Source organism: Podarcis liolepis (genome assembly GCF_965112155.1).
Source record: "Podarcis liolepis genome assembly, chromosome: 3".
Taxonomy (NCBI): Eukaryota; Metazoa; Chordata; class Lepidosauria; order Squamata; family Lacertidae; genus Podarcis; species Podarcis liolepis.
This window is the reverse complement of record NC_139557.1, coordinates 15,231,313-15,257,260: the sequence shown is the minus strand read 5'-3', so window position 1 is coordinate 15,257,260 and position 25,948 is coordinate 15,231,313. Positions and strand designations below refer to the sequence as shown.

The 25,948-nt window shown below is 41.9% G+C and overlaps 1 protein-coding gene and 1 long non-coding RNA gene across 6 annotated transcripts in view; one reads left to right on the top strand and one right to left on the bottom strand.

Moving 5' to 3' along the window:
* The window catches only part of FBXW11 (F-box and WD repeat domain containing 11), a 96,211-nt gene that overhangs the window by 29,247 nt on the left and 41,016 nt on the right, over positions 1–25,948 (top strand). For 2 of the 5 annotated variants that reach the window (XM_083493790.1, XM_083493791.1), the window contains one exon: positions 8,217–8,318. The exons of the other annotated variants lie outside the window; for them this stretch is intronic. In XM_083493790.1, the coding sequence (XP_083349916.1) occupies positions 8,217–8,318 (102 nt within the window). The remainder of the gene's footprint in view (positions 1–8,216; positions 8,319–25,948) is intronic. 5 annotated transcript variants of the gene reach the window in all.
* On the bottom strand, positions 7,431–13,329 carry LOC310702365. Its single transcript, XR_014523472.1, has 2 exons — positions 11,313–13,329; positions 7,431–10,980 (listed from the first exon to the last, which is right to left on the bottom strand). It is a non-coding gene; the product is annotated as an uncharacterized lncRNA (long non-coding RNA).

Sequence of the window (25,948 nt, the reverse complement as noted above, 5' to 3'; positions counted from 1 at the left end):
ACTCGAAACCCAAGTAAACAAAATGAAAAACAGATAATTTCCCCTGCTATTGTGCCCCAATGAACACAACATAGGACCGTTAGCTGAACTGGCTGGTGCATTGTTTCATGAAAGGATTAATGAAGAAATACATATAGATGCTGAAGTTGAACTGACCCATGTGCTGCAATCCTAGATCTCTACGTATCTGGGGGCAAGCCCTATTGAACTCAGTGGAGCTTACTTCTGATTAGATGCTCACAGGATTTCACTCAGTGTCAAATCACTATTTTGGATTCAGTGAAGTTGGCTGGAAGCTAAAGAGGAAAACCCAAGATGGTTCTGCTTACTTGCTGTAGTTTCCTGGTATTTGTCTCCTCAATGATGCTCATGTTGGACGAAAACAACAGCCTCACTTTGAAGAACAAAACTGCCCTTTGTGACCTGAGAACAATGTGGCTAAGTACCATACTTAACCTTCTGCACTCTTGTGACTTGTCAACAAATGAAAATAGAATTGATGTAGTATGGCAGAAGTGCCAAGGAGCATACGCTTATCATACATGCAAAATGAGTCTGGTACTTCTTTCCCAATGTTTCACAAATGACTTCTGGTGTGGTATTCCTTGGCCTTGAGTTGGGGGAGCAGAAGGGAGTCACTTTTATTGGGACAGTGTTGTGGGTTCCAGAAGCATGTTTTCCTACGTAGACCAATGAAATAAAACTGCTGTTGTGAAATTGGGTTGTTTTATGTGTGTTTGTATTATTTTTTTACTGCTGGTTTTCCAAGGTTTTTGATGGTTTTTGTTTCTAACAGTTATGAACTGCCTCCAGTAGGAGAGGTGGGATTAGAAATAAGCTTTCTTATGAGTGGTCAGCCCCCATAACAAGGTTGTCATCATTTAGCAGTCAAGCCTTCACAGTTGCAGTGCACATGCAGTCTAGATTACATACAAAATACCTACATTTGTATACTAAATCCACATCTTGACAAAAATTTCCTAGGGTCACCAGGGGCCAGTTAGAATTATTAGGGGACTGCATCTGCCTGTGGCCATCTCAGCTGTCAGGGGAAAAAACCCATACTGAACTTTAGTGGCACTTTCCAGGCATTTTGCCCTTGTGCATTTGCAATCACGGAAGGGGGCGAATGGAGCTGAATTTGCTCCCTCGCCCTTGCCATTCATGCATTGGGGGAGGTTGGAAGCAGGAGAGTTTGCTGCATACATGTAGGCTACCAACACAATTTACTGCTCTGGTTTGCAGGACTAGAGATCATAAAGGTAAAGGGACCCTGACAGTTAAGTCCAGTCGCGAACGACTCTGGGGTTGTGGAGCTCATCTCGCTTTACTGGCCGAGGGAGCCGGTGTTTGTCCGCAGACAGTTTTTCCGGGTCACATGGCCAGCATGACTAAGCCGTTTCTGGCAAAACCAGAGCAGCGCACGGAAATGCCGTTTACCTTCCCGCCAAAGTGGCACCTATTTATCTAATTGCACTTGGACGTGCTTTCAAACTGCTAGGTTGGCAGGAGCTGGGACCGAGCAATGGGAGCTCACCCCGTTGCGGGGATTCGAACTGCTGACCTTCTGATCGGCAAGCCCTAGGCTCAGTGGTTTAGCCCACAGCGCCATAAGGAAAGCCTATGAGTATACAGCAGGCTGCTCACTTCAGACATCCCTCCCTCCATGTGGATTATGGGAGTGGTGTCTGTGAGTACATGGCAGCAGGGGTAGCAAGTTCAGCCCTGCTCTCCCTCTTGCTCATTTGTAAACACATGGAAGGGAGAATGCCTGAAAAAAGCTATGGAGAGCGAGGCATGTAAATGTGTTACATCAGGGGTTCTATGCCCAGAAATGTACTGTGGTGCCTCGCAAGACGAAAAGAATTCGTTCCGCGAGTCTTTTCGTCTTGCGATGTTTTTCGTCTTGCGAAGCACGGTCCGTCGCAACTGCGCCTCTTCAAGCGGCTTTTAAAAAAAAGCGCAAGACGTTTTCGTCTTGCGAAGCAAGCCCATAGGGAAATTCGTCTAGCAAAGCAACACAAAAATAGAAAACCCTTTCGTCTAGCGAGTTTTTCGTCTTGCGAGGCATTCGCAGTGATGGTGCTTTACACTGGGTTAGGCCTTCCTTCATCTCTTCCCTGTAACAATTGTGTTGTAGCTGAAAGAGGCTCCTTAGGAAACAGAGGCTATGGGCAGGGATCCAAGGAATTGTGGGATTAATTCCATGAGCCCAAGAGGGCTTTACACTTTTTCTCTTAACAGCAGTCTGCCGTTGTGCCTGGCAAACTGACTTTTTGAAAACTATGAAGGATTTCAAAAGCACTCTGTCACATGATGTGGGGTGTGTATGTCAGCTGTTTTCAAAGAAGAATGAGAAGCCTAAAGTTTCATGCAAGCCCATTCTGTGAGTCTCAGCAGCTCTTTAGATCTCAACCAGCAGCCCTGTTCCCTGCAAGATGCAGTCTGTTGCTGTTGCTACAGGACTGGTCCATATGAGCCAAGGGTTGAGACCTCTCAAATTGAATGGTGCTTTCTTAGTAGACTGGCAAAAAGGGTGCATGATACTGTCAACCCGTGAAAGGAACCAGCACTCCTTGCTGCTTAAGTCCTTGGTGACGTTTTAAGAAATATTTGATTTTTATATCTTGTAGGGTTTTTATAAAACTATTGATGATGCAGCCAACTTGCAGCCACATCTGTTACTGGCTCTCACTTTTAGAGCAATTTTCCTTCCTGCCGTGAAGCAATACATACAGTCCTTGTAAAATGGCCGTAATGATATGAACTCAGAAGTTGCCACTGATGTGACCAGCAGCAACCCATCATTTCCCCCCTCCCTCATTTTCAAGGTGAATTTTCTTTAGAGTGAGTTAAGGGGAGAGAATTCTTCTTTCCACTACTAGTTAAGTGAAACTTCATTTGACTGGGACACCGTGTGTGTGTGTGTGTGTGTGTGTGTGTGTGTGTAAAATGTGAATTGCACACATGTAAAATATGTGTGTGAAATACGTATTGTCTTTGCTCATCCTCTTGCTGCTCCGCTGTGTATGGAACGTCCTTTCAGATTGCCTGTGTGGTGCCATCTCTTTTCCCTTCTTCAAATCACTCCTCAAAACCCACTTTTCCTGTGAAGCTTCCAGCTTAATTTCTCTCCAGTCCTTATCCCCCAGTGGACAAGTGTGTATTTACATGCTGCATTCATACCGTTTGCATTCATCCCTTGTTCACAGCTGTCTCTCCTTGTTGCCTTCCTCATTGTCAAAAGTTAGGCAATTATGTCCTATGGGCAAAAATATGTCTCTTTTTGTTAGTTGTTCTGTAGAGGAGATGTACACTAATAGTACTGTGTAAATGATGCAGTGCTGAGAGTGTGTTCCCTCCTTATAACACCAAACTAATGAACCACTTTCAACTTCTGTCAAGTGAAATTGAGGGGCTCAACTAAAACTTACAAGCCAAGCAGACAAAAGTCAGCCACGTAAGGCTAAACAAAACCTCCCTGGCCATTATCCTTAAAGGTAAAGGGACCCCTGACCATTAGGTCCAGTCGTGGCTGACTCTGGGGTTGCGGCGCTCATCTCGCTTTATTGGCCGAGGGAGCCGGCGTACAGCTTCCGGGTCATGTGGCCAGCATGACTAAGCCGCTTCTGGCGAACCAGAGCAGCACACGGAAACGCCGTTTACCTTCCCACCGGAGTGGCACCTATTTATCTACTTGCACTTTGATGTGCTTTCAAACTGCTAGGTTGGCAGGAGCCAGGGACCGAGCAATGGGAGCTCACCCCGTCGCGGGGATTTGAACCACCAACCTTCTGATCAGCAAGTCCTAGGCTCTGTGGTTTAACCCACAGTGCCACCCGCTTCCCCTATTATCCTTAAGGAGGGTTAATTCTTTTTAGGTAAAAGGAGGCACCTCATCAAATGACCACAGGGTTCTTCTTGCTCAGATGTTCACTTCTCCCTGCCCAAAGACTTTTTCCAGTCTCATATTAGAGACAAATAGGGAGGGGATGGCATCAGACCAGAAGAATCTTAGCATATTGTTAAAGTTGTGAAGGAATGTAATGGCTTGATGAAACACACAGATGTTATGTTACTCGACTTCTATCAGAGCTGTGCAAGCTATTAAATGCTTCCAATTCTCTGTTTTCCAATTTTAGGTTTGCGCTTTCTCCCCCCCCCCTCCTTTTTTTCATTTTGCAAGAAGGGGGAGGGAGACCCATTGCTCACTGATCGAGAACCTGGTTAGTACGTAGCTGGTGTCAGCTTCAGTGCCCTACATCTCCAGTTAGAGCAGGAAACCTGTGGCTTTCCACATGATAATGGACTTCAACTCCTGCCATCCCTGACCATTGCTCATGCTAGATGGGACTGATGGGAATTGGGAGTCCATCTGTGAACTAAATGATCTTGGAGAGCAGAATATAGAAGGTTCCCTGAGGGGTTGGCCAACAGAGTTGCCAGTACTGGTCTTGATGGGCCAGTGATCTACTTAACTGTAAGGCATCTTCAGATGTTTGTTTTTTACAGGAGCACTACTATTCAAAGCATTTGCTGAGCTTAAATGCCAAAATGCTCTAGCTTAAATGCCAAAATGCTCTAGTGTGTCTGCTGCCTACAAATGAACTGCCTATATTACAATGAAATAATCCTGTCAAGTCTAAAAAGGTGCAGAAGGTTAGCGTTAGTAGCACACCAGAGTACACGAGAGCAAAAATTACGTTAATGTTTTAGAAAATGTCAGCCCATGAGTCGATTATTGGAAAGCAAAACCGTTGCTCTGTGTTAGGGTTTTTAAAAAAACGTTTTGACTTGATTTGAAGAAAGTTGCTGATCACATAGTCAAAAACAGGATGACCTGTACTGATGGGAATGCATTGGGTTGCTTTTGAACTGTGTTACCTTTAACATGTTTGCTTCCTGCTGTTCAATGCAAAATTTACTGAAAGTTGATCTACCCTATGTTTTTCCCCCTTACTGAAAGGACTGTAGTGATTAGACTTACTTAGCCAAGAATGCTGACCAGCACATGAAGCACCAGTTCACTATGCTGTAAAATATGGGGAGATGTATGCCAGTAATTAAATTAAATAAATTAGTGCTAGCTGGCCAGCATATGTTGTTCTGGGAAGACATGTTTTTCCAGGAAGGATTGACCAGCAATACTGATGGGCAGTGTGATGCCCTCTTTGCTTTCCTGTGCTATAGTGCTTAGTTTGACTTTATTGCATTGACATCTGTGCAAGAACCATCTTTGTCTTGTGGCCCACTGTGATCTGGACTAATTGGGGAAACGATTGCCTGTTTTGAGTAGATAAGATAAGCCTTTGAACCCTTCCAAAGTTAATTCTCTGGGTCATTTAAAAACAGACGTGATAGCAATACCCCCCCCCACTTGCATGGGTTACCACTTTTATTTAATTAATAAGCAATTTACCTATTTACCAAAGTTGTGCAGGGACTTAAAAGCCAGACTTTGTGTCTTCTTAATCACTAACACGAGAGGTAAATGGTAGTACCTGATGGTCTGCTTATGACCATGTGACAAGTACTTGATATGAGTCAGCAGTACTAATTTGCAGTATTTTAAAATGCAAGCATTCTTGTATAAAGCAATAGCATTATTTGACCCATCCAGGGTGAAAAATTGACCAGTTTCACAGACACAGGAGCCACTCACACACAGTACATTTGTCTTACCAGGATTCAAGTTCAGCTTGTTTTTCCTCATCCATCTCACCATTGCTTCCAGGCACCAATCCAGGGACTGCATGTCTTCTCCCAATCCAGATGTAATTGAGAGATAGAGCTGAGTGTCATCAGCATACTGATGGCACCTTGCCTCAAAACTAATGATCAACTTTAGATTTGCATTTCTCAAACTGCAGCCCCAGTTTCTTCCAGTGCAATAAACTGCTTTTGAAACTTGGGAGTTTCAAAAACAGCTTATGGTATAGTGGTTTGTTCTTTGCAATGCAAAAGAGATACATTATTCAATGCATTTTGTCAAGTGTAAGGTAGATTTCTGTATTTTATAGCCTTAACTTTTACATATTTGCTAATGTCAGAGGTGGTGTAAAATCTCAATGCTCAATGCTCAGAGCTTCCCTGGTGTTTATTACTGGGGGGGGGGGGGGGGGATGACTGGTTTTAGATTTATTTGAAAGCCTATGATCCATTTTCAAACTTTAAAGTCTTATGATTTTAAACTCATTTAGCTTATGTCCAGGATGAATTATCCTTAAGTTGCCTCTCTGTTAAGTATTTGTGACCTGGGTAGACTTAGTGGCCTGCCAAATTATGTAATCTGATGTTAAATTGTTTGGCTCATTAACAACTAATTGGGATTATGTGCTGTACAAGTTAATAAATCCTTAGTAGGGCTCAGTCCTCAACAACAATTATGAGAAACTTCTATTTTTCTTTAAACAGTAACACTTTCTGTCCACAATAACAGAAGAGCTATGTAATAGGCTCATCATAACTGCCTGCACTCTTCAACTTATTTTCATTCCAAGTTAAGTATATGAGACTTGGAATGAATCATTAGAAATAGTTACAGAGAAACTAATTGATTCAACGGCAAGTTATGTACAATAGATCAGCAAGCTTTTTCAAACTCAGCAGTGAGAAACTTATGCGTAAAACACTGAATCAAGTTCCTCACTTGTATCCCAGTGCCAGATTTGTGATTCTCTTTGTTTGGGTAGTGTATTGGGAGTGGCTTTGTACAAAAAGCGATCAACACTGAGAGCACTCCGGGCTCCACTTTCAAGGGCTCTGTTCTCATTTATTTCCTTTCGGAGCTCATAAATGCTGAAGTGGTTAGACCAATGAAAGTTACTAGATAATTGCAGCACTAAGAAGTGCTACTCTGCAAGCTCCATTTCATTGGGGCTGTTGAAAACTCCAGTAGATTGGCGGATAAAATTAGTTGCATTTTGGTCAACTAATCAACTAGTTTTGACAGATTTAGGATCTGTTTACATCAGTGAGATTCAAGAGCAACTAACTTGGGGGTTGTCAACACCAGTGTTTACTGTATTACCTTTTAATTTGCATAGTCCACATGCAATACCCTCAAACAACACCTGTCTCAATGCTTACCTGTTATGGAGATAATCTGAAAAACTGAGGGAAATTGGGTTCTAAACCACTCTCCTCAGGGTCACAGATGGTTTTATTTGGGTGTTTTTGGCTGGATGACTCAATTTTCACTTTCTTCCATTCCCCTGCCCATGCCCATGCCCACTACTTCCTTGATGCTCTCATTTCTTTCTGCCTGTGCTCATAACTATTTCCTGTGAGCTCCTGAACAGAGGTTCTCCCCTCCACCCCGGCCTTTGATCCCTTATGATTTGCAGAAAACCAGAAGACTGCACAAGCAAATTTACAGTTGCTTGACTTGCCCACTTCATAAGTGGCTTTTATTAAAAAACAAACAAACCAAAAAAAGCTGTCTGTGCACATGCATTGGCATAAAATAGGGTTGGCCAACCCCCAAGAGACTGTGATCTACTTACAGAATTAAAAACTGGCAGTGATCTACCCCCACTTTTTTTGGGGGGGGGGTTCAGGTCAAAGTCGTTGACATTTTTTTTAGGGAGGAGGAAAGCCCCGCTTTTAACGGTTTTTTGGGGAAAAGAGGAACAGACGCTCACTAACAAATCGCTGGGGAAACAAACAACCTCACTCAGTAAATTCCGTCTTCCATTCTGCAGATGGTGCAGCAATGGGGGGCGGGGCAGGAATCAATTTTAGCACTGCTGAGGAAGGGGACCCAGCGATCGACCGCGATCTACCAGTAGATCGTGATTGACTTGTTGGACATCCCTGGCATAAAATAATCAACAAATTAGACGGTAGGGACACATCCAAAAGGGAATGCCTATTAGTTGTTTCCCATGCACAGATTCAAATATAGGCATTTGTGGACCACACAAGCCTAATGTGAATGGAGAGATAGTAGATGAACAGCTAATTCATGCTCAAATGTGGACAATCCCTTGGTGTGAATTCAACCCAATTTATGCTTCAGATAGCGTAGGTCAATTGTAGTGTTTGGTGGATTCAGCCCTCGATTGATGATCTGGCTAAGCAGTTTGGAATGGGATTAGATGTTTTTGGTTGCCTACCTTTGGTTATCCGCTTTAACATACTAATAAGTTACCTGCGTTCAGTAACTTGTGGCATCTAACTGCTTCTTCTCTTCCTTCCTTTTTGTCACCCTGCAGTGTTCTGTGCCAAGGTCTTTGTGGCTAGGCTGCTCCAACCTGGTAGAGAGCATGTGCGCACTGAGATGCCTGCAGAGCATGCCCAGTGTCAGATGTCTCCAGGTGCCTTTCTTCTTTCTTGTTGTAAATGTGTTATGCTTATGCTGTGGTCATTGTTAAAATCTCGCTGGGTTCAATTTAAATATTATAGCCTTCTGAATGTTTTCTGTATGATCCTCTTCAGTTTTTTGTAGGAGGCCTCCTTAAGAGGGCTCTGCATGATAAAACTCCTAATTTGAAAGTAGTACGCATTTTTTTTGCTCTACCTGTTGCCTCCAGTTGCAATGCAAATAAGGCTTGCATGCTGCCTGTTTTTGTTTGTGAGTTTCCACAGTAAAATCATTGGAATAACTGATGAAGGGTGGTGTGAAAATACAAAATAAATAAAGAAATCCGCCAAGCAAATACAATGATATATCAGTTTTAATTCCTTTCTCGACTGCATTGAATCCTCCATGTATACAGCAAATAATGTTCCTGAGAAAGTTTTTGTAATGTTCAGAGAGAAGAGATTTTTAGATGGAAGAAATCAGGGGCTCTCTTGTGCCAGTGTTAAAATTCTTACAATAGTGCTAGCATGGAACCCACTTAAATGGCTTGAGTTTCTTTCAAATGAATGAATTTATTTCTTTTTAATTATGGAGCTTGAGAACATGTGTAAATAGCAAGATCACTAGCTCTGATTTCTCTTCACAATGGTACATTTAGTTTTGTATAGGTATTGCTAAAGAATAGCGTATGGTAGTGGCGTTTCTTAATTTTTGAGGGCTTTGTTTGTGGACGTAGCTGAACTAAGTATGGCAAATGATTAGTAATTTCTTTGGGCCACTGGGATCATTTTAAATTGTCTCTAGTGGCCAAACTCGGTGGCTTACCCACCAGTACCTTTGTACACTTCTCGCTTTCTGGGATTTCACTGTGTGGGCTTAATTGGTCTTTCCCAAGTATGAGAAATAACTTTCACATAAGTTAGGCCACAGGCCATGCAGCAGGTGGATGGGACTTATATTTGTGCTTTGAGATTTGAGGTAGCCCTGTTCTTTCTCACTGTCTCCTCCACCCCAACCCCTGCACCTCAAAATGCACAAGGAAAATAACTAGTGTTTTTAGGGTGTTTTTTTTCTGTTGACCCTAATAAATCGCATAAATATGAGTTGCCCCAAGTCTTCTGAAACATGAATCATCTATGCCCACAGAGAATAGTGGAATGTTGATCATAATGTTAATCTGTAATTCTCTGTGTCGGATGCAAATTGTATGTGACATACTGGATTTGACAAGGTGTCTGGGTATGTTGTATGGAGGCTTCCCTGGGAATTTAAGGATACAGCCCTCCTTCTTCCATGAGTCATACAGTATAGTGAGATAAAGAAATCAAATAGGTTTCCAGTCTAAATTGTTAACCAGGGGCACAACAAGATGCCGACATTTGTTTTCTTTTTCTCTAGCTTATTTGCACCTAGGTTGTTGATATGAGACTTTACTAAAAAACAACAACAACCAGACAATTGGTGTGTTTTTTTTGTGGATGCTTCCACCGGTGTCATGCCTTAGGACCCATATCTCAAACACTGTGTGTTATATGACCTCCCTGGATAGTGGCAGAACTAAAACCTTTAAAATACAGTGGTACCTTGGTTTACAACCATAATCCGTTCCGGAGGTCCGTTTGTAAACCAAAACATGTTGTAACCCAAGGCGCACTTTCACTAATGGGGCCTCCCAAAAAAAATTGTTAGTAATAAAAAAAAAGGGTTGTAATCCAAAAAAAATGTTGTAAACCGGGATACGCACTTCCGGGTTTGACGCAGTTGTAATCCAAAACGTATGCAAACCAAGGTACCACTATACAGCTATTGACCCTTATACAGTGGTACCTCGGTTTACAAACTTAATCCATTCTGAAAGTCTGTTCTTAAACTGAAACCGTTCTTAAACCGAGGTGTGCTTTCCCTAATGAGGCCTCCTGCTGCCGGTGCCCTTCCACCTTTCGGCTTCTGTTCTTAGACCGAGGTGAAGTTCGCAAACTGGGACACTACCAGTTTTGTTTTAGTTCGTAAACCGAATCATTCATAAACAGGGCTGTTCTTAAACCAAGGTACCACTGTATTTCATTTAGATATCATATTCTATGTAAATAAAATAGATTTCCTTCTGTATATTATCTCTTCAGATGGCTCTCTTCAGTAAGTTTATAGAAATGTTAAAGCAGCCAGAACACTGTCCCCCTGTCATTCTTAACATCACTGGGATAGCTCAGAGAGTAGATCATGAGACTTTTAATCTTGGGGTCATGGGTTTGAGCCCCACATTGGGTAAATAGATTTCTGCATTGCAGGGGGTTGGACTAGATGACCCTCGTTGTTCCTTCTAACTCTATGATTCCATTGCAAAAGTGCTGATCAGCAGTTAAGTTATGTGTTAGAGAAATGCAAATATAATCCATTATTTGGTATCTTGATATGGTTTAAATATAATACCACACTATCTCTTGAAAGTAAGTGTACAAGGTAATGTTTGAGTCTGCTTTGTAGCACTGGTAGCCTGAAAAGTATACCTTATGCAAAATGTGCACTATGTACAGAAAATAGTAGCAAAGGAGTAAACAACTGATGGTATATTTTTGACACCTTCTAGCTGTGTGTTAAACATCAGATAATAAACTTGTTACATATCAAGGGGGAAAATATTCTCTATTTTCAGTTATTACAATGGAAATAGCAATCTAAATACAGTGGTGCACCGCAAGACGGAAAACTCGCTAGACGAAAGGGTTTTCCGTTTTGGAGGTGCTTCGCAAAACGAATTTCCTATGGGCTTGCTTTGCAAGACGAAAATGTCTTGCGAGTTCCTGCGGGGTTTTTCCCCTCCCCCCCTTTTTCCCAAGCTGCTAAGCCGCTTATCAGCTGATCCTAAGCGACTTAACAGCTGATCCGCTAAGCCGCTTATCAGCTGGCCCGCTAATCTGCTAAGCCGCTAATGTGCTTGCTTCGCAAGACGAAAAAACCGCAAGACGAAGAGACTCGCGGAACGGATTCTTTTCGTCTTGCGAGGCACCACTGTATGCATTTTGGGATTGACCAGCAGAACCTTTATCCATTGGATGGCCAAATCTTTGAAGACTTCTTCTGCTAGTATATGGGAGGCTTTCCTGACTACAATAAATCTAGCGAACCTCAAAAATTGAATTAATGCATACCAGGCAGTTACAGGGAACCAGGCAGAGGGCCTTCTCCATAGGGGCACCCTCCCTGTGGAACACCCTCCCTTCAGATGTCAAGGAGATAAAGAATTACACAACTTTTAGAAGACATCTGAAGGCAGTCCTGTTTTGGGAGGTTTTGAATGCTTGAAGCTTTTATTATGTTTTTAGATATGCTGTAAGCTTCCCAGAGTGGCTGAGGAAACCCAGCCAGATGGGCGGGGTATAAATAATAAATTTGTTGTTATTATTATAATAATATTATTATTGAATCTGATATGTGTTGGACTACACATGATAAATCCACCCTTGATCATTACCTGAAAATGCATGAGCCTGCCCTTGAAATATGTATGGCTGTGTTATTTGGTGGGAGTCTATTGCAAGCATGCTTCAGAGTTTGGGATGCTATGGATGACAATACAGGACTGCTTCGCAATGTGAGATTGTATGCATGAAAAGCAACCTTCTATTACCATTCTCTTTCTTTGTAAATGATTACCTTTTTGTTATAATTGCTTAGCTATGTATCTAAGCCTTAGCTCTCATCATCACTCTTATCTGTGAGCTGCTGTCATATTTGTGTATTAAATAAATTGATCTTTGTACATGATGCTCTGTACATAACAAGGAAAGTGTCATTTGACTGAGAGAAAACTACAGAACCAGAGTTTTTATGGTGTCATTCTCTGTGGTGTAACATGGAAGTGTTTTGAGACCTTTTCTGTGTGTTTTTTAAACACAAATCTGTAGAGTGGAGTAAATTGTGAAGATGGCCAGCTATTCAGAATAGTAAAATTCAAAGAAGATTATTTCCCTAAGGATCTTTTGAAACTGGGCAAGAGAATGCAAAATAAAATTCAGTGCTGATCATAAATAAATGGCATTTGGAACCATTATTCCTACACATTCACCCCCAAGTGCACATACAGATATCTTAATTGACTTTAACTATTTGATAAATACTTTGCAGTCATTTGAAAATGTCAACTGAGCAGTGTGAAAATGTCAACTTTGAGCAGCGTGATAATGAAGAAAGCAAATGTAATATAAAGAATTTAAGAACAGATAAAAAGCAAGAAATTGCCATCTTAGCTGTAGATTATTAGAATCGTAGGTACAATTTGGCTACATGTACCTGCATTTCGTTGACATTGCTTTACCTCAAACAGTATATCATATAATTGGGAAAATTATGTTTAAGAAAGGCAAGTTAAAATGATAATCCATTTATAATGGAGAAAAACCTAAAAGGTGATAAATTTGCTGTTGAGGATGTGGTAGGTGCTTTTAAAATTGAGTGGCAAAAGTGAGTCGGGGAAAGCTGTTACCTCAAAATGCAAGGATCCAGGGTTATCCACAAGAATTGTCTGACTACAAATTGAGCAGCAAAATGAAGTTCTTCACTGTCACGGGAAGCTATGGTAGACATTGGGATAAACAACTATAAAAATGTTACATCAATACACAGAAGTTATAAACTCTGTTAATCTGGAAGCAACCAGTTTCCTCCTTGCCCTTCCCTTATTTGTTGTTACATTCCTCCACTACCAGGCAGTCCCCATGGCTCTGTTTCTGTGGCTTTAGGCATTTTTGGTTTTTTAAATTTTTTAAAAAATGCTATCACTTGAATGCAACACTAAGAAAACTCTCAGTTCTGGTGCTCATTCTGTCAGAACCAACTGTCTCTGGCACAGTGGAGCAGCTTAGATTAACTACCTCTTAAACTCGTATTTTGCTGGGGGTTGAATACTAGGTTTTATTCCTTTGTTATGTAACAGTCCAGTCCAGTCCAGTGGGGAATCAGGAGGGGCATATCAACCACGCTTCCATTTTGTAAGAATTTGCCTCCATTGTAATGAGGGGGGAATTGATTAGCCTAATCCTGGGGCCTCTTGGAAGTGCAAAGGAGCTTTGCATCCCAAGCCACCATTGATCTGTCCCAGCCTCCCAAAACACTCTGTTTGAAGGCCGTTCCACAGGCATACCAGGGGCCTTTGCAGTGGGCATTGCCCACTCACTGGTGAAACTCCTGCCTTCTGGCAGAGATGCTCCTTCTTCCACATACAGTGGTACCTCTAGCTGCGGACACAATCCGTTCCGGGGTGCCGTTCGTACCCCGAAAAGTCCGCATCTAGAGTGGTGCTTCTGCTCAGGAGTGCGATAGAGCGCTTCTGTGCATGTGCGCATGGCGAAACCCAGAAGTATACACTTCCGGGTTTGCCGTGTTCGCAAGCCGAAAAGACGCAACGTGACCCTAACGCAACACGAGGCATGACTGTACTAACTTGCTCTGGCTATGTCAATTCTTTGGGGTGGTTTTAGTTCAGTTATTTGTTTAGTTTTCAGTTTTAGTGGGTATTTCTAAATTGGATCTATATTGCTTTGCTATAACATGAGCTGCCTTGTGAAGGCTTGGACACTGAAGAGCAGGCTACAAATATTTAGAGAAATAAAAAGTATGTGCCTATTTTTTTTGTTTTATAGCATTCGACAGTCCTGTTGCAAGTCTTGATGGCTATTAATCTCTGTACAGTCATACCTTGGGTTGAATGCGCTTCAGGTTGAGCGCGTTACTTCCAGGTTTCGCTGCTTGTGCATGCGCAGATGCTCAAAATGACGTCACGTGCATGGGCAGAAGCGGCAAAAAGTGACGCATGCGCGCGCAGACGTGCTGTTGCTAGTTACGTTTGCTTATAGATCCGGAACGGATCCTGTTCGTATCCAGAGGTACCACTGTACTAGATTTGTTACTATGTCTGTGTTGTCTCTGAGCTCTTAGCCCTTAAATATAAGGCAGTCTTGCGAAGAAACTTTCCTCCCCCTCCAAAACAAATCAGTGGTCCCCCTGCCCTTGTCATAGGGCATATCTTAAGGTGATCAGTTTGGGTGGTACTTCACATCAGAAGCTATTTGCAGTGCTGTTTTCACACTCTTTGATCTGGACTATATAGTTACATTTATTTCCCATGCTGTAATGTGCCTATGTGAAAGACAGAGATGCAATTTTAAATGCGTAGCTTTTTTAAAAAAATGGTTTTTGGCCATACTGGAAGATGGATATACAATTGCAGGTATTACCTGTAATGAATAGAAAAGTTCTATCTTAAGCACATTTTTAGCCCACCCACCATTTCCCCACTTGCACTTTTTAAACGTGTGGTTGGAAAACCTTGTCACTTGTCAGTTGCATCAGTTCCAGTTTCTTCTGCCACAGCTGAAGCTGCTTGGAAATGCAGGTGGATTTTGTTTTTCCTGTTCAAAAGGACATGCACACTGCTGCTCAGCAATACTTTTAAAAACAAAAAGAGAGAGAAGTCATTGGTGAATCTGACTTCAGCAGTTTCTGCTGAGCAGAAGTTGGACAATGAGCTAAGGACTCAGCTAGATTGGTAAAGTGAAAGTGTTTTATATGCGTTGTATGCGTTGTAACGCTGTGACACCACATGGTGCTGTGGAACCCCGTCTTTCCCTACCAGATTTCCCTATATGAGTTAATGGCAATGGGGTGCATTAGGAACATCTATGTGAGATTTCATCAGAATCCAGATTGGTTTTTACCAGGATAGGTAGGTGGGAAGGAGTGGCTTTATCTGCAACAGCTGAAAGGAATCTATTTAACGCAGGGAAGATAGTAAGTTATGATCTGGCTCGTTTGCATTAACAGAAATGGTGAAAGATTCCTGAGTGGTGATGAAAACAGTAAAAGGCATGAGTGATTTCAGCACTAGAAATACTTTTTTCTTTTCATAAAGACTTTCTGAAGCCACCATAGTTTTTCTCTATCAGCTAATACTCTCCAGCCTCTTCCAACTGAAGTTTGTCCAGTCTCCTTTTTGGTCCTGTTACAGTTTTAGATCATATGCCTTCTGGGCAGCAATTATATTAGTTTCATGGCTTTGCACACTGCCTGACACCTTAGTGCTAAATAAATATTTTAAAATAGTAAAGTGCTGTAAACAGCAAAGAAATACAGGAATTGAATCCAAAGCAAGTAGTTGTTTTTATCCTTGGTTTCGAGGTGTGTGTGAGTAAAGTTGGGAGGTGCTGAGTGATAAACTGGTATTCTACCTTGTAGCTTACTTGATGTTCTACTGACCTACATTTGCCTCAGCCGTTGCGTGACAAAACTAGGTCAACTTCAGTTTCAGTTCCTAGGTTTTGTCCCATTTGGGAAAGAGGTGTGTTGCTTTTCTTAAGTTTCAAATACAACAGAGAGGAAGATGACAGTAAGCACATGAATAGAAATCTCTGTGCACTGAAAAACCAAAGAGTATTTTACAGGTGCTCAGGAAAGATATTTAGTCTTAATCTAAATTTGTGTACGTTGTGTATGTAGAGTTTTGTGAGAATGTATTTCTTTTAACAGTGTTTATCTTAAAAAGCCAGGCTCAAACTTTGAATGGCAAGGTCCCATTTTCTTCCCCAAAGTGGTGAAAAGTCTCTCACTTTAAATTATTGCAACAGTATCTGGACTGATCATATTATGCTGAACAAAACTGAACTGCTGTTATGTCTGCCCCATTTGGCTGACTGTTTGGGCAGGAAGCCTTCTTTTATATGGCTCATTCATGCTTCTCGCTCGCTCATGCGAGACCCTGGATGAATGAATGTGCTTTCCCCACCCCAAAGGCTTTGATACCGTGGTGAGGGGGCCTTCAGCACAGTGTTGTTTAGGCTGACAATTCTCTTTGCACTTTGTGTTTCTGTGTTTGTTTGGCGCTTGCTCCCCAAATTAAAATTAGAAGGTTGAAGAAATGTAAAATTTAGGAAGATAAAATCAACTGTAGACAGATGATAAAGATAAGGGAAGAAGTAAATTGTTTTAGGGGGAAAGGTCAGTTTTGTGCATAGCACCTTTTATTGCACTGTTTTTGGCCACTGTGATAGAATGGGTAGTGATGGATTTCGATTCGGGAACCATGGGGATGAAATCTCCACTAAGTCATTTCACCATTACCTTTCGTCTGAAGATCAAATGAAAGAGCGTGGTATACGTTGCCCTGAAGTCATAAAAGCTTGGGTGTGATTCGGATGTAATGAACTGGATAATGCGATTGCAGTCGAAAATGTACTTTTATTGGATAATGTTAAGGGACTTTTAGATCTCTACCCCGTCCCCATTTCTCAACTGCAAATATGACTACTTCTTCTTTTTTCCGATAGTTTGCAAGCAAACATGATATATGCTGTATACAGAAAATTGGATCCATTTGTGTCCTCTTATCAGTTGTGACAGAATACTCTTTGAACCAACAGAGGCTTCAGTGAATGGAAAGCGGGGTGGGTACAGGCAATTTTCTCTAATCCCACCTTCCCTCTTGCAGCTCCCTTTGCCATGCCAATACGTTCCAGAGAGTTGGGGGGCCCTTTGGAACAGCATTGAGACGTGATGCAAGGGCCTGCAGGAGAAAAGAGGGTATTTTTGAAAACACCTCCCCCCCCTTATTGCTCACAGGCGCCTCTAATTGATCAAAGAGCCTTCCATCAATGGTGGGACACAGTTGGATACAACCCAGAAAGCTTGAATTTAATTCTTTCTTTTCTACTTGCATTGGAAATCTCATGTCTGTCAATCCCCTCTTCTGTGTTCGAAAATAAAACTTTGCATGCCAAAAGGCTTGAGGTTGCATTCTTCTGTACTTTGAAGACTGGTTAGGGTGTTAATATTTATAAAACATATTTAACTATATCTGTTGGATTTAATATAAATGGCTAAAAGTGTTACTTATGCTTTTGGGATTTGTGTTGCTTTACTGAGTTAGTAATTATATTTCTCAAGAGACCCTTTGCTAGGAAAGATTGCATAGAGTGAGTAAAACTTGCAGTTAGGCATTTCCACACCATTCTTTCTCATATAATCATGCACCAATAATTAAGATTATTCAGCACTTACATCACATTTTTAATTGCAAGGAATCTGGTTTTGAAAAGGTCATGACATCCTGGATTTTGTTTTTCCTGCATGTTGTAGGAATTTTTTAAAAACAGTAAGGTGCAGTTCTAAAAGGCACATTTCTTGTAAAGATACATGTTTTTGCCCAAGCTTTTCCTGACCTATAAGATCAGACCCTATTTTTGTCTATAAATTCCCTGAATTCTTGTTTGTATTCTTATATGCTTTTATAATACTATTTTGCTGGTTTTATGTTGTATACTGTTTTAATTATATTCTTTGCAGTTTTCTGTTGTACAGCATTGAGATATTTTTTTAAATATTATAACCGTTATAAATGTTTTAAATAAAAATAAATAAAATATTTCCCTTCCCCTCTGTTGTTTTCACCTAGTGCCTAAAGATATGTAATGGAGACACCAGGCAAGCCTCTACTGGGCGATCAAAGCAGTTTCTGTGCCAAAACCAGGCCTAAAGCCCCATTGCATGCATGTTTAGAATGTTGTATTATTTTATTGTTTTTAGCCGCCCTGAGACTGGCTTCGGCTGGGGAGGGCAGGATATAAATTATTATTATTATTATTATTATTATTATTATTATTATTATTATTATTGACATGGAGCTACAAAATCAGTTGAGTTCTATCCCTCGCACTTCCAGTCTGCAAGATTTGTTACAGGTGTCTATATGACAGCTAGCACTGATGCCTCTAGTTGCAATGACTTGCAGCACACACAAAAATGAATTCTAGTGCACGTGCTCCTTTTGGAGATTAGGGCCATTGCCTGGAAGCTTTCCAACATTATGTTTCAATTGCACACCACATGTTAAAAGTATTTTGCAAGCCTTCGGGCGAGCATGGCCAAACATGGCCCTCCAGCTGTTTTGGGACTACAATTCCCATCATCCCTGACCACTGGTCTTGTTAGCTAGGGATGATGGGAGTTGTAGTCCTAAAACAGCTGGAGGGCCAAGTTTGGCCATGCCTGCCTTAGGGCTTTAATCCAATCTTGGGTTCAATTTTTCACTTATTCAAACTTCATGCATTTGGGGGAAGTGCTTCTACATCGTGCACATAAGAGTGGCAGTGTCACCCTCAGAGGGTGCCATTTCAGGGGGTCATCACCCTTGGGTCCCTTTGCCCAAGGAACCAGGTGGAGGTGTTTGGATTCCACCCATTATCTCTCTTGATGGCAGCAGCTCTTCTGGTAAAAAATGCCTTTGGAGACTGATTGCATAGATAGTAAGGAAGAGTTGCTACTTCGGTATATAAGTAAATGTGTGTTTATAGGAAGCCTGGTGCATACAAAATGGCAGATTTTGTGTTTACTGTGAGCCAATGAATAGTGTTGGACAGCAGCCTTTGAAAGCACTTGTTTATTTTGCTTCAAAGCCTTAGGGAGCTGTTGTGTACAAGAATTATGAGAAGGAATGAAATCAAAACACTGTGTGGGAAAGTATATCATGTTCACAAATCGTTCAGATTTTTCAGGTTGTGGGGCCGAAACAAGCTGCTTAAGCTTATTGATTAAGCTTTCTTGGCATACTTTGATCCATGTCTCCGCCCTATTGATGAAGATTGTAAGAAATTAGGATTTGCAGATCGCAGTGCATGCCACTGAGGAAGAGAACAACAAAGGAAAAGGAGATCAAGAACCAGAAGCATAAGATAGCTGAATATAGATTAGCAACACAGCACATGTTTTAATATTTGGATTTAGAAACAAGGTAGTTGTAGTAATGGCCCAATGGGTGTCCCCCCCCCCGTCCAATTCTTGCACTACATATTTTAGGCAGTCTGCAGATCCTAATACTTGTTAGTGAAGGTAAAGGGACCCCTGACCATTAGGTACAGTTGTGTCCGACTCTGGGGTTGCAGCGCTCATCTCGCTTTATTGGCCGAGGGAGCTGGCTTACAGTTTCCGGGTCATGTGACCAGCATGACTAAGCCGCTTCTGGCGAACCAGAGCAGTGCACGGAAATGTTGTTTACCTTCCACCGGAGCGGTACCTATTTATCTACTTGCACTTGGACGTGCTTTCAAACTGCTAGGTTGGCAGGAGCAGGGACCGTGCAACGGGAGCTCACCCCGTTGTGGGAATTCGAACCACCGACCTTCTGACTGGCAAATCCTAGGCTCAGTGGTTTAACCCACAGTGCCACCCGCGTCCCTAATACTTGTTAGTGCAGCTTTGCAAATACCTGTAGGATATGAGCCCACATATTCCTATTGTGGTTCAGTAGCAGGTTGTGGCCTAAAAGAAACAGAAGTTTTCCGGGTCCAAGACAATTTTTCTGGGTCCAAGACAATTTTTCTGGGTCCAAGACAATGTTTTGTTGTGGCGGTGACATCCCCCACAAAAGCCAAACAAGTCCACTCTAAGAAGCTTAACAACTTTGGGTGATCTCTGCAGGAAAAGCTCAGCAACTCAACGGCAATCTCCCCCCCCCCCCAAAGCTTAAGAACTCAATAAATATTGACTTGTAAATTTTTGCTTCAAAGAAATAAAAATAAGAATAGGGTCGTCTTATACGTGGAGGCATCTTATACACAGAAAAATATGGTAACTTTTGTAACAGTTATGTGGCTGTTCTTTGAATACCGAGCCAGAGGTTTGGAGAAAAAAGGAAATTAATCTGGAACAAATTTAGATAGAAGACAAAGTGAGGGAAGATGTATTTTCTATTGAAAGTGCAGAGAAAACAAGAAATAGTGGGTACCAGTGGAGGGAGGAAAATAGAGTGTCTGACAAATTTTGAGAAGTATATTCTCAATTTAGTCTTAAGACGCACTATCTGAGGAGAGCCCTTGGCTGGTATGTAGACTCAGGATCCCAGCTCTTGTTCTTTACAGGTAGACTAGTTTGGATGAGATATGCTTCTTGATACCTGAAAATGGTAGATCTTAACTAAGGCCTGGTTATTGATTTTGACATGTTAAATTTTAATCTATAATGTGGTTTTCCTGCTTAGTTGAGCCAGTTCTAGACTAGATGAGTTATTCGTGGATACCTTGCCACTCTTCAGTTGTATTCTGTATCATAAGGTAGTACAATAACTGATGGTCTCTGTAGCTAGTCATATAAAACATTTAATAGAACAACTTGCTTAAGATTCACAAATGTGCTAAATAGTTTTTAGACTATTTAACTATAACAACAATACAGTTCTGCTGTTAACCACAAAATATGAATAGTTAGTACCTTTGGTTTGCTAAATGGGCTTCCCTTTTCTTACTTCCATATTTTTCATGGTAGTTTGACAAGGATCCTTCGTTATTTCACTTTCCAGAGGCCTTCGTGTCTTTTACTTCCTGTTGTTAGATCAGATACTGCTGGTGCTGTGCTGGCCACAGAAAGTAAGAATTCCGTAATTTCTTGTGATATTTAATGGACTTACAAAAGGCATCCGTCAGATCGCCTAGGGCAGGGGTGCCCAAACTTTTTCCAAAGAGGGCCAGATGTGATGAAGTGAACATGCGAGAGGGCCGACCAAAGTTGTAGTTGTTGAGCTTTTTTTAGGATTAAACTGCCACAGGGGCCGGATAAAACCAGCCGGGGGGCCGCATTAGGACCCCAAAACCGACTTTGGACATGCCTGGCCTAGGGAGATTTAAAATTATATCCTTGATGTATGGATAGATTCGTGTGCATGCAGTCTCCAGGCTGTTGCCCTTCTGTTTTCCCCCAAGTTGTGTTGTGTTTTCATGATTGATCATACGGTTTTCTCCCTCCTTGCCTAAAGGTAAAGGCCCCACCTGAACATTAGGTCCAGTCGTGGCCGACTCTGGAGTTGCGGCGCTCACCTTGCTTAATTGGCCGAGGGACCCGGCGTACAGCTTCCGGGTCATGTGGCCAGTATGTCTAAGCTGCTTCTGGCGAACCAGAGCAGCGCACGAAAACGCTGTTTACCTTCCCGCCGGAGCAGTACCTATTTATCTACTTGCACTTTGATGTGCTTTCGAACTGCTAGGTTGGCAGGAGCTGAGCCTGAACAATGGGAGCTCACCCCGTGGCAGGGATTTGAACCGCCAACCTTCTGATCGGCAAGCCCTAGGCTCTGTGGTTTAACCCACAGCGCCACCCGCGTCCCTTTGCCTTAAAGGGCCACATGCTAAAATGCTGAAGGGAGCCAGAAAGCCTCACAGTGGCAGCAGTATGGTACCTGCCTTGGGATTTCTTCCTTCCAGTCATGGAGCTTATATCTCTTAACTGTGGGGAATGCGTCTTGTTCCCACTTATCGGGCACTCTTTGGGGAGCAGTGTGGTCCATTTAGGGAAAGTAAACCTCTGCATTCATCCAGACCATGTACTGCCCTTGCACCGGACATGTGCATGGTGGGGATTGGTGACTTTCCTCATGGTGACCAGGAGCCAGAAGCTCTTAGTATCTTAGAAAGGGAGGTGTCAGCCATATTTGCAATCAATACGGTGTCCTGTCCAAAGTAGAAGCCCCATTCAGCAGAATTCATGTGGGGTGTGGGGGGCATTGAGTTTGGGGGTAAAGAAGTGTACTTGGAAGAGGAGGAAAGGAGGCAAAGCTAGGGTCATTGGAGGAAGAAGGGCAGGCAGTCAAGGAGTTCAGGGCATACGGCTCCAAATAATTGCTTGCAAGACTGGCATTTAAATTTGTACTGTACGCCTTAAAATTCCGTACATAACAGATCATGTTTGACATTTCAGTTAATTACAGTATAAGTGTGTATGTGCGCTGTACTTCACTATTCCCAAGCTATTCTGCCATCCAAATGAGAAATAATAACTTGTACAGTCATACCTTGGGTTGAAGTAGCTTTGGGATGAATATTTTCGGGTTGCACTCTGCAGCTACCCGGAAGTAACGGAGCGTGTTACTTCCGGGTTTCGCCGCTTGCGCATGCGCAGATGCTCAAAATGACGGCATGCGCAGAAGCGGTGAAACGCGACAGGCACAGACGTGCAGTCGCGTGTTACGTTCGCTTCAGGGTGTGAATGGGGCTCCGGAACGGATCGCGTTCGCATCCAGGAGTAACACTGTATTTCTGAGGGTGTTTTTTTCAGCTTACTTCCAATTTCATGTGATGCCTTCCTCCCTCCTATTTTTTCCTCTTCCCATCAGCTCCCTAACTGGTGCCACTACCTTAGTACAGCCCTTTATTTTATTTGTTACATTTAGGTTTTTCATCTAGTCTACATACTGTGGCCAAAAGCTCTCTACAGACCGTTTTCTTCTGCCACCTTTTCTCTTCTTTCGTGTGACCAGGTTCATAGTTCCGTATGAAAACAGAGAGATTTCTTTTTTACAATAGATCGTGTCCACATTAAAATACATTTAGATTAATACAGTTTGAAAGTTGCACTAGTAGAATTATTCTGTGAACCTCTGATGTTCTTCAGATATTAGCTGCTAATGTTATTACTTGATTATGACAAAGGGCTTTCCACTCTTCACATCATTCAGAAATGTTCACTCTTCACAAATGAATAGAGACTTAAGTTTATACTAGAGGCTGTTTTTAGGGAACATGGTATTTGCTTAGATACATATTAACACATTTCCTCAGATACAGTGGAGCACGAATAATTATTTTTCCTAAAAATGAGTAACTAGATGAAATGGAGAGGTACTTTCCAACCATATGATATGAATATCCTTAGACCAAAGCAGTGCCCCTCTCCACATCAGTTGTGTTCTTCAGAAAGGTGCTTACTTTTGAATGAACAAACAGCTAGTTTTATAACCAATCTCATTTCCACTGTCTTCTGTGTTACTGTAATTGAACCTTCCTTGTTGTCCTTAAAAGCTTACCTAGTCCAGGCAAAGCCATGATTACAAACAAAACAGAGCAATCATGAATATCTCAGTAAAACATAAACTTGTATTTAGACTGTTTTTAAAATAAGCATAAATTAGTGCATTGTAGCCATAATTCTTTAGGCTGTGGAAATGTATAATTGCCTTATTTACTCTAAACATGGAATAAACGCCCAGTCTCTCTAACTGGTTTTGCCTGATTCTTTTATTCCCTCTAGCCTGCAGTCATACAGTATACCAGGGCAGCCCAACTTTTCATACCAAGTGAGCAACAAGAGTACTTGGGACATGGGACTTGCAGGCCGCACACTGCCTTGTCTTGCACATGTGGGGTGTGGGGGAGGGCAAGCTCAAAAATTGATCCCCATCCCCACTAAGCCCTCATGCTGCCTTCCCAAAACTGGTTAAGCAAGGTGCTGGGCTTTGGGTGGGAGGCATGAGGCTCTGGCAGGGTCCTAGAGCCTTCCCATCTCCTTCCCAAAGCTGGGAAAGCACCAGCTAGGCTTTGGGAAGGGTGTGGGAGGACTCTATGAGCCCTCCAGAACCCCCCCCCCACCTTTCTCAAAGCACAGAGCCTCACTTACCTGGTTTTGGGAAGGCAATGCGAAGGCTGAGAGGGTGGGGTGGGTCAAGTGTTACTGAGGGCTGCCAAAAAACGGCCTCAGGGGCTGTGCGTTAGACCACTTTTCAGTATACTAAGAGTCTTGATATCTTAAAAAGCAGAGACATCACCTTGCCAAGAAAGGTCTGTATAGTTAAAGCTATGGTTTTCCCAGTAGTGATGTATGGAAGTGAGAGCCGGACCATAAAGAAGGCTGATCGCCGAAGAATTGATGCTTTTGAATTATGGTACTGGAGGAGACTCTTGAGAGTCCCATGGGCTGCAAGAAGACCAAACCTCTCCATTCTTAAGGAAATCAGCCCTGAGTGCTCACTGGAAGGACAGATCATGAAGCTGAGACTCCAATACTTTGGCCACCTCATGAGAAGAGAAGACTCCCTGGAAAAGACCCTGATGTTGGAAAAGATTGAGGGCACAGGGAGAAGGGGACAACAGAGGATGCAATGGTTGGACAGTGTTCTCGAAGCTACCAGCATGAGTTTGATCAAACTGTGGGAGGCAGCGGAAGACAGGAGTGCCTGGTGTGCTCTGGTCCATGGGGTCACGAAGAGGTGGACACGACTAAACAACAACAGAGAGTCTTGATAATTCCATTATGAACACACACAACTAGTCACATAACTCAGTAAAGCACTGTGATTTTTGGCTGAAGGAACTCCTATGCCTCCCCATTCCTGCTGTTCATAGGAACACTGCAGAATGTCAGAGTAATGCCTAGCATCCATTATAGTTCCAGGGTTTGGCTAGCATGTTTTAATTGTTGCCTCTCAAAATCTTGATTTTAATTTTTTTTATTAGTTTTCCTCCCATAGATCAGCCCTCTCTTGAGCCAGAGGCTCCTGTGCTTTAAGCCAGTGGTTCTCAAAGGGTGTGGCACATCGCATTGGTGTGGCAGGAGAGGATGGCAAGTGTGGTGGGAAGATTCAAGGATAATCAGAAATATTTAAACATTTCAGTACAGTATGATATAGTGTCAAATTAAAATACAGTGGTACCACGGTTTAAGTACTTAATTCTTTCCGGAGGTCTGTCCTTAACCTGAAACTGTTCTTAACCTGAAGCACCACTTTAGCTAATGGGGCCTCTTGCTGCCACCGGGCTGCCGGAGCACGATTTCTGTTCTTATCCTGAAGCAAAGTTCTTAACCCGAGGTAATATTTCTGGGTTAGCAGAGTCTGTAACCTGAAGCATGTGTAACCTGAAGCGTATGTAACCCAAGGTACCACAGTAGTGTGTGTGTGTGTGTGTGTGTGTGTGTGTGTATACATACACACAACCAGAAACTGTATCCATGCCTCTTCAAGAGCATTGCTATAGTTCTCCGTGACATATTGTTGTGAACACGGATTTTCAATTCTGACGAATATGAAATTACATGGCAAAAGCAAACTCACACCTCTCATTGAGGCTCATCTCAGCTATCTGCCAATCACCCATTCCCACCACCCTTCTGAGTAAAGTGTATCTGAAGAAGTGTGCATGCACACGAAAGCTCATACCAAGAACTAACTTAGTTGGTCTTTAAGGTGCTACTGGAAGGAATTTTTTTATTTTGACCTCTCATTGAGTTTGTATACCTACTTAAGGTACATTTGTAAGAGGCTCGTTTATAATTATATTTCTGGAACGATTTATGTTCTTACGTGGCTGCATTATTTTATACTTTCTGGATGTTCCATGATCATATTATAAAGTAGTTGTGTTCTCTGTTATAAATCAAGCACTGCTATGAGTTTTCTTTTTGTTTTCCAATGTATTTCTTATCAATAAAAAAATTAGGTGTGGTGCAAGTAAATTTTTATTCTGAAAATGTGACCCATAAATTTATTATTATTATTATTATTATTATTATTATTATTATTATTATTATTATTATTATTATTATTTTAAGAACCACTGCTTTAAACACACCTTGATCTCAACATATGGAAACAGAAGGGATCAAAGTAAAAGTCCTGATGTGATGAAAAGTTCTTCCAAAGAACTGTGGAGTACTTTCATTTTGCTCTTAATTGATTAAGCTCAGGTATACCCTTCTGGAAAGTCTAGCAAATAAATAATGCACTCTTTTAATTTATTTATTTTATTAAATTTCTATTCCACCCTTCCTTCCAAAGGAAGGAACAGTGTCCTTTTATATTGCAGTAATAGATGGATGGGTAAATAAAGAATAAAAGTT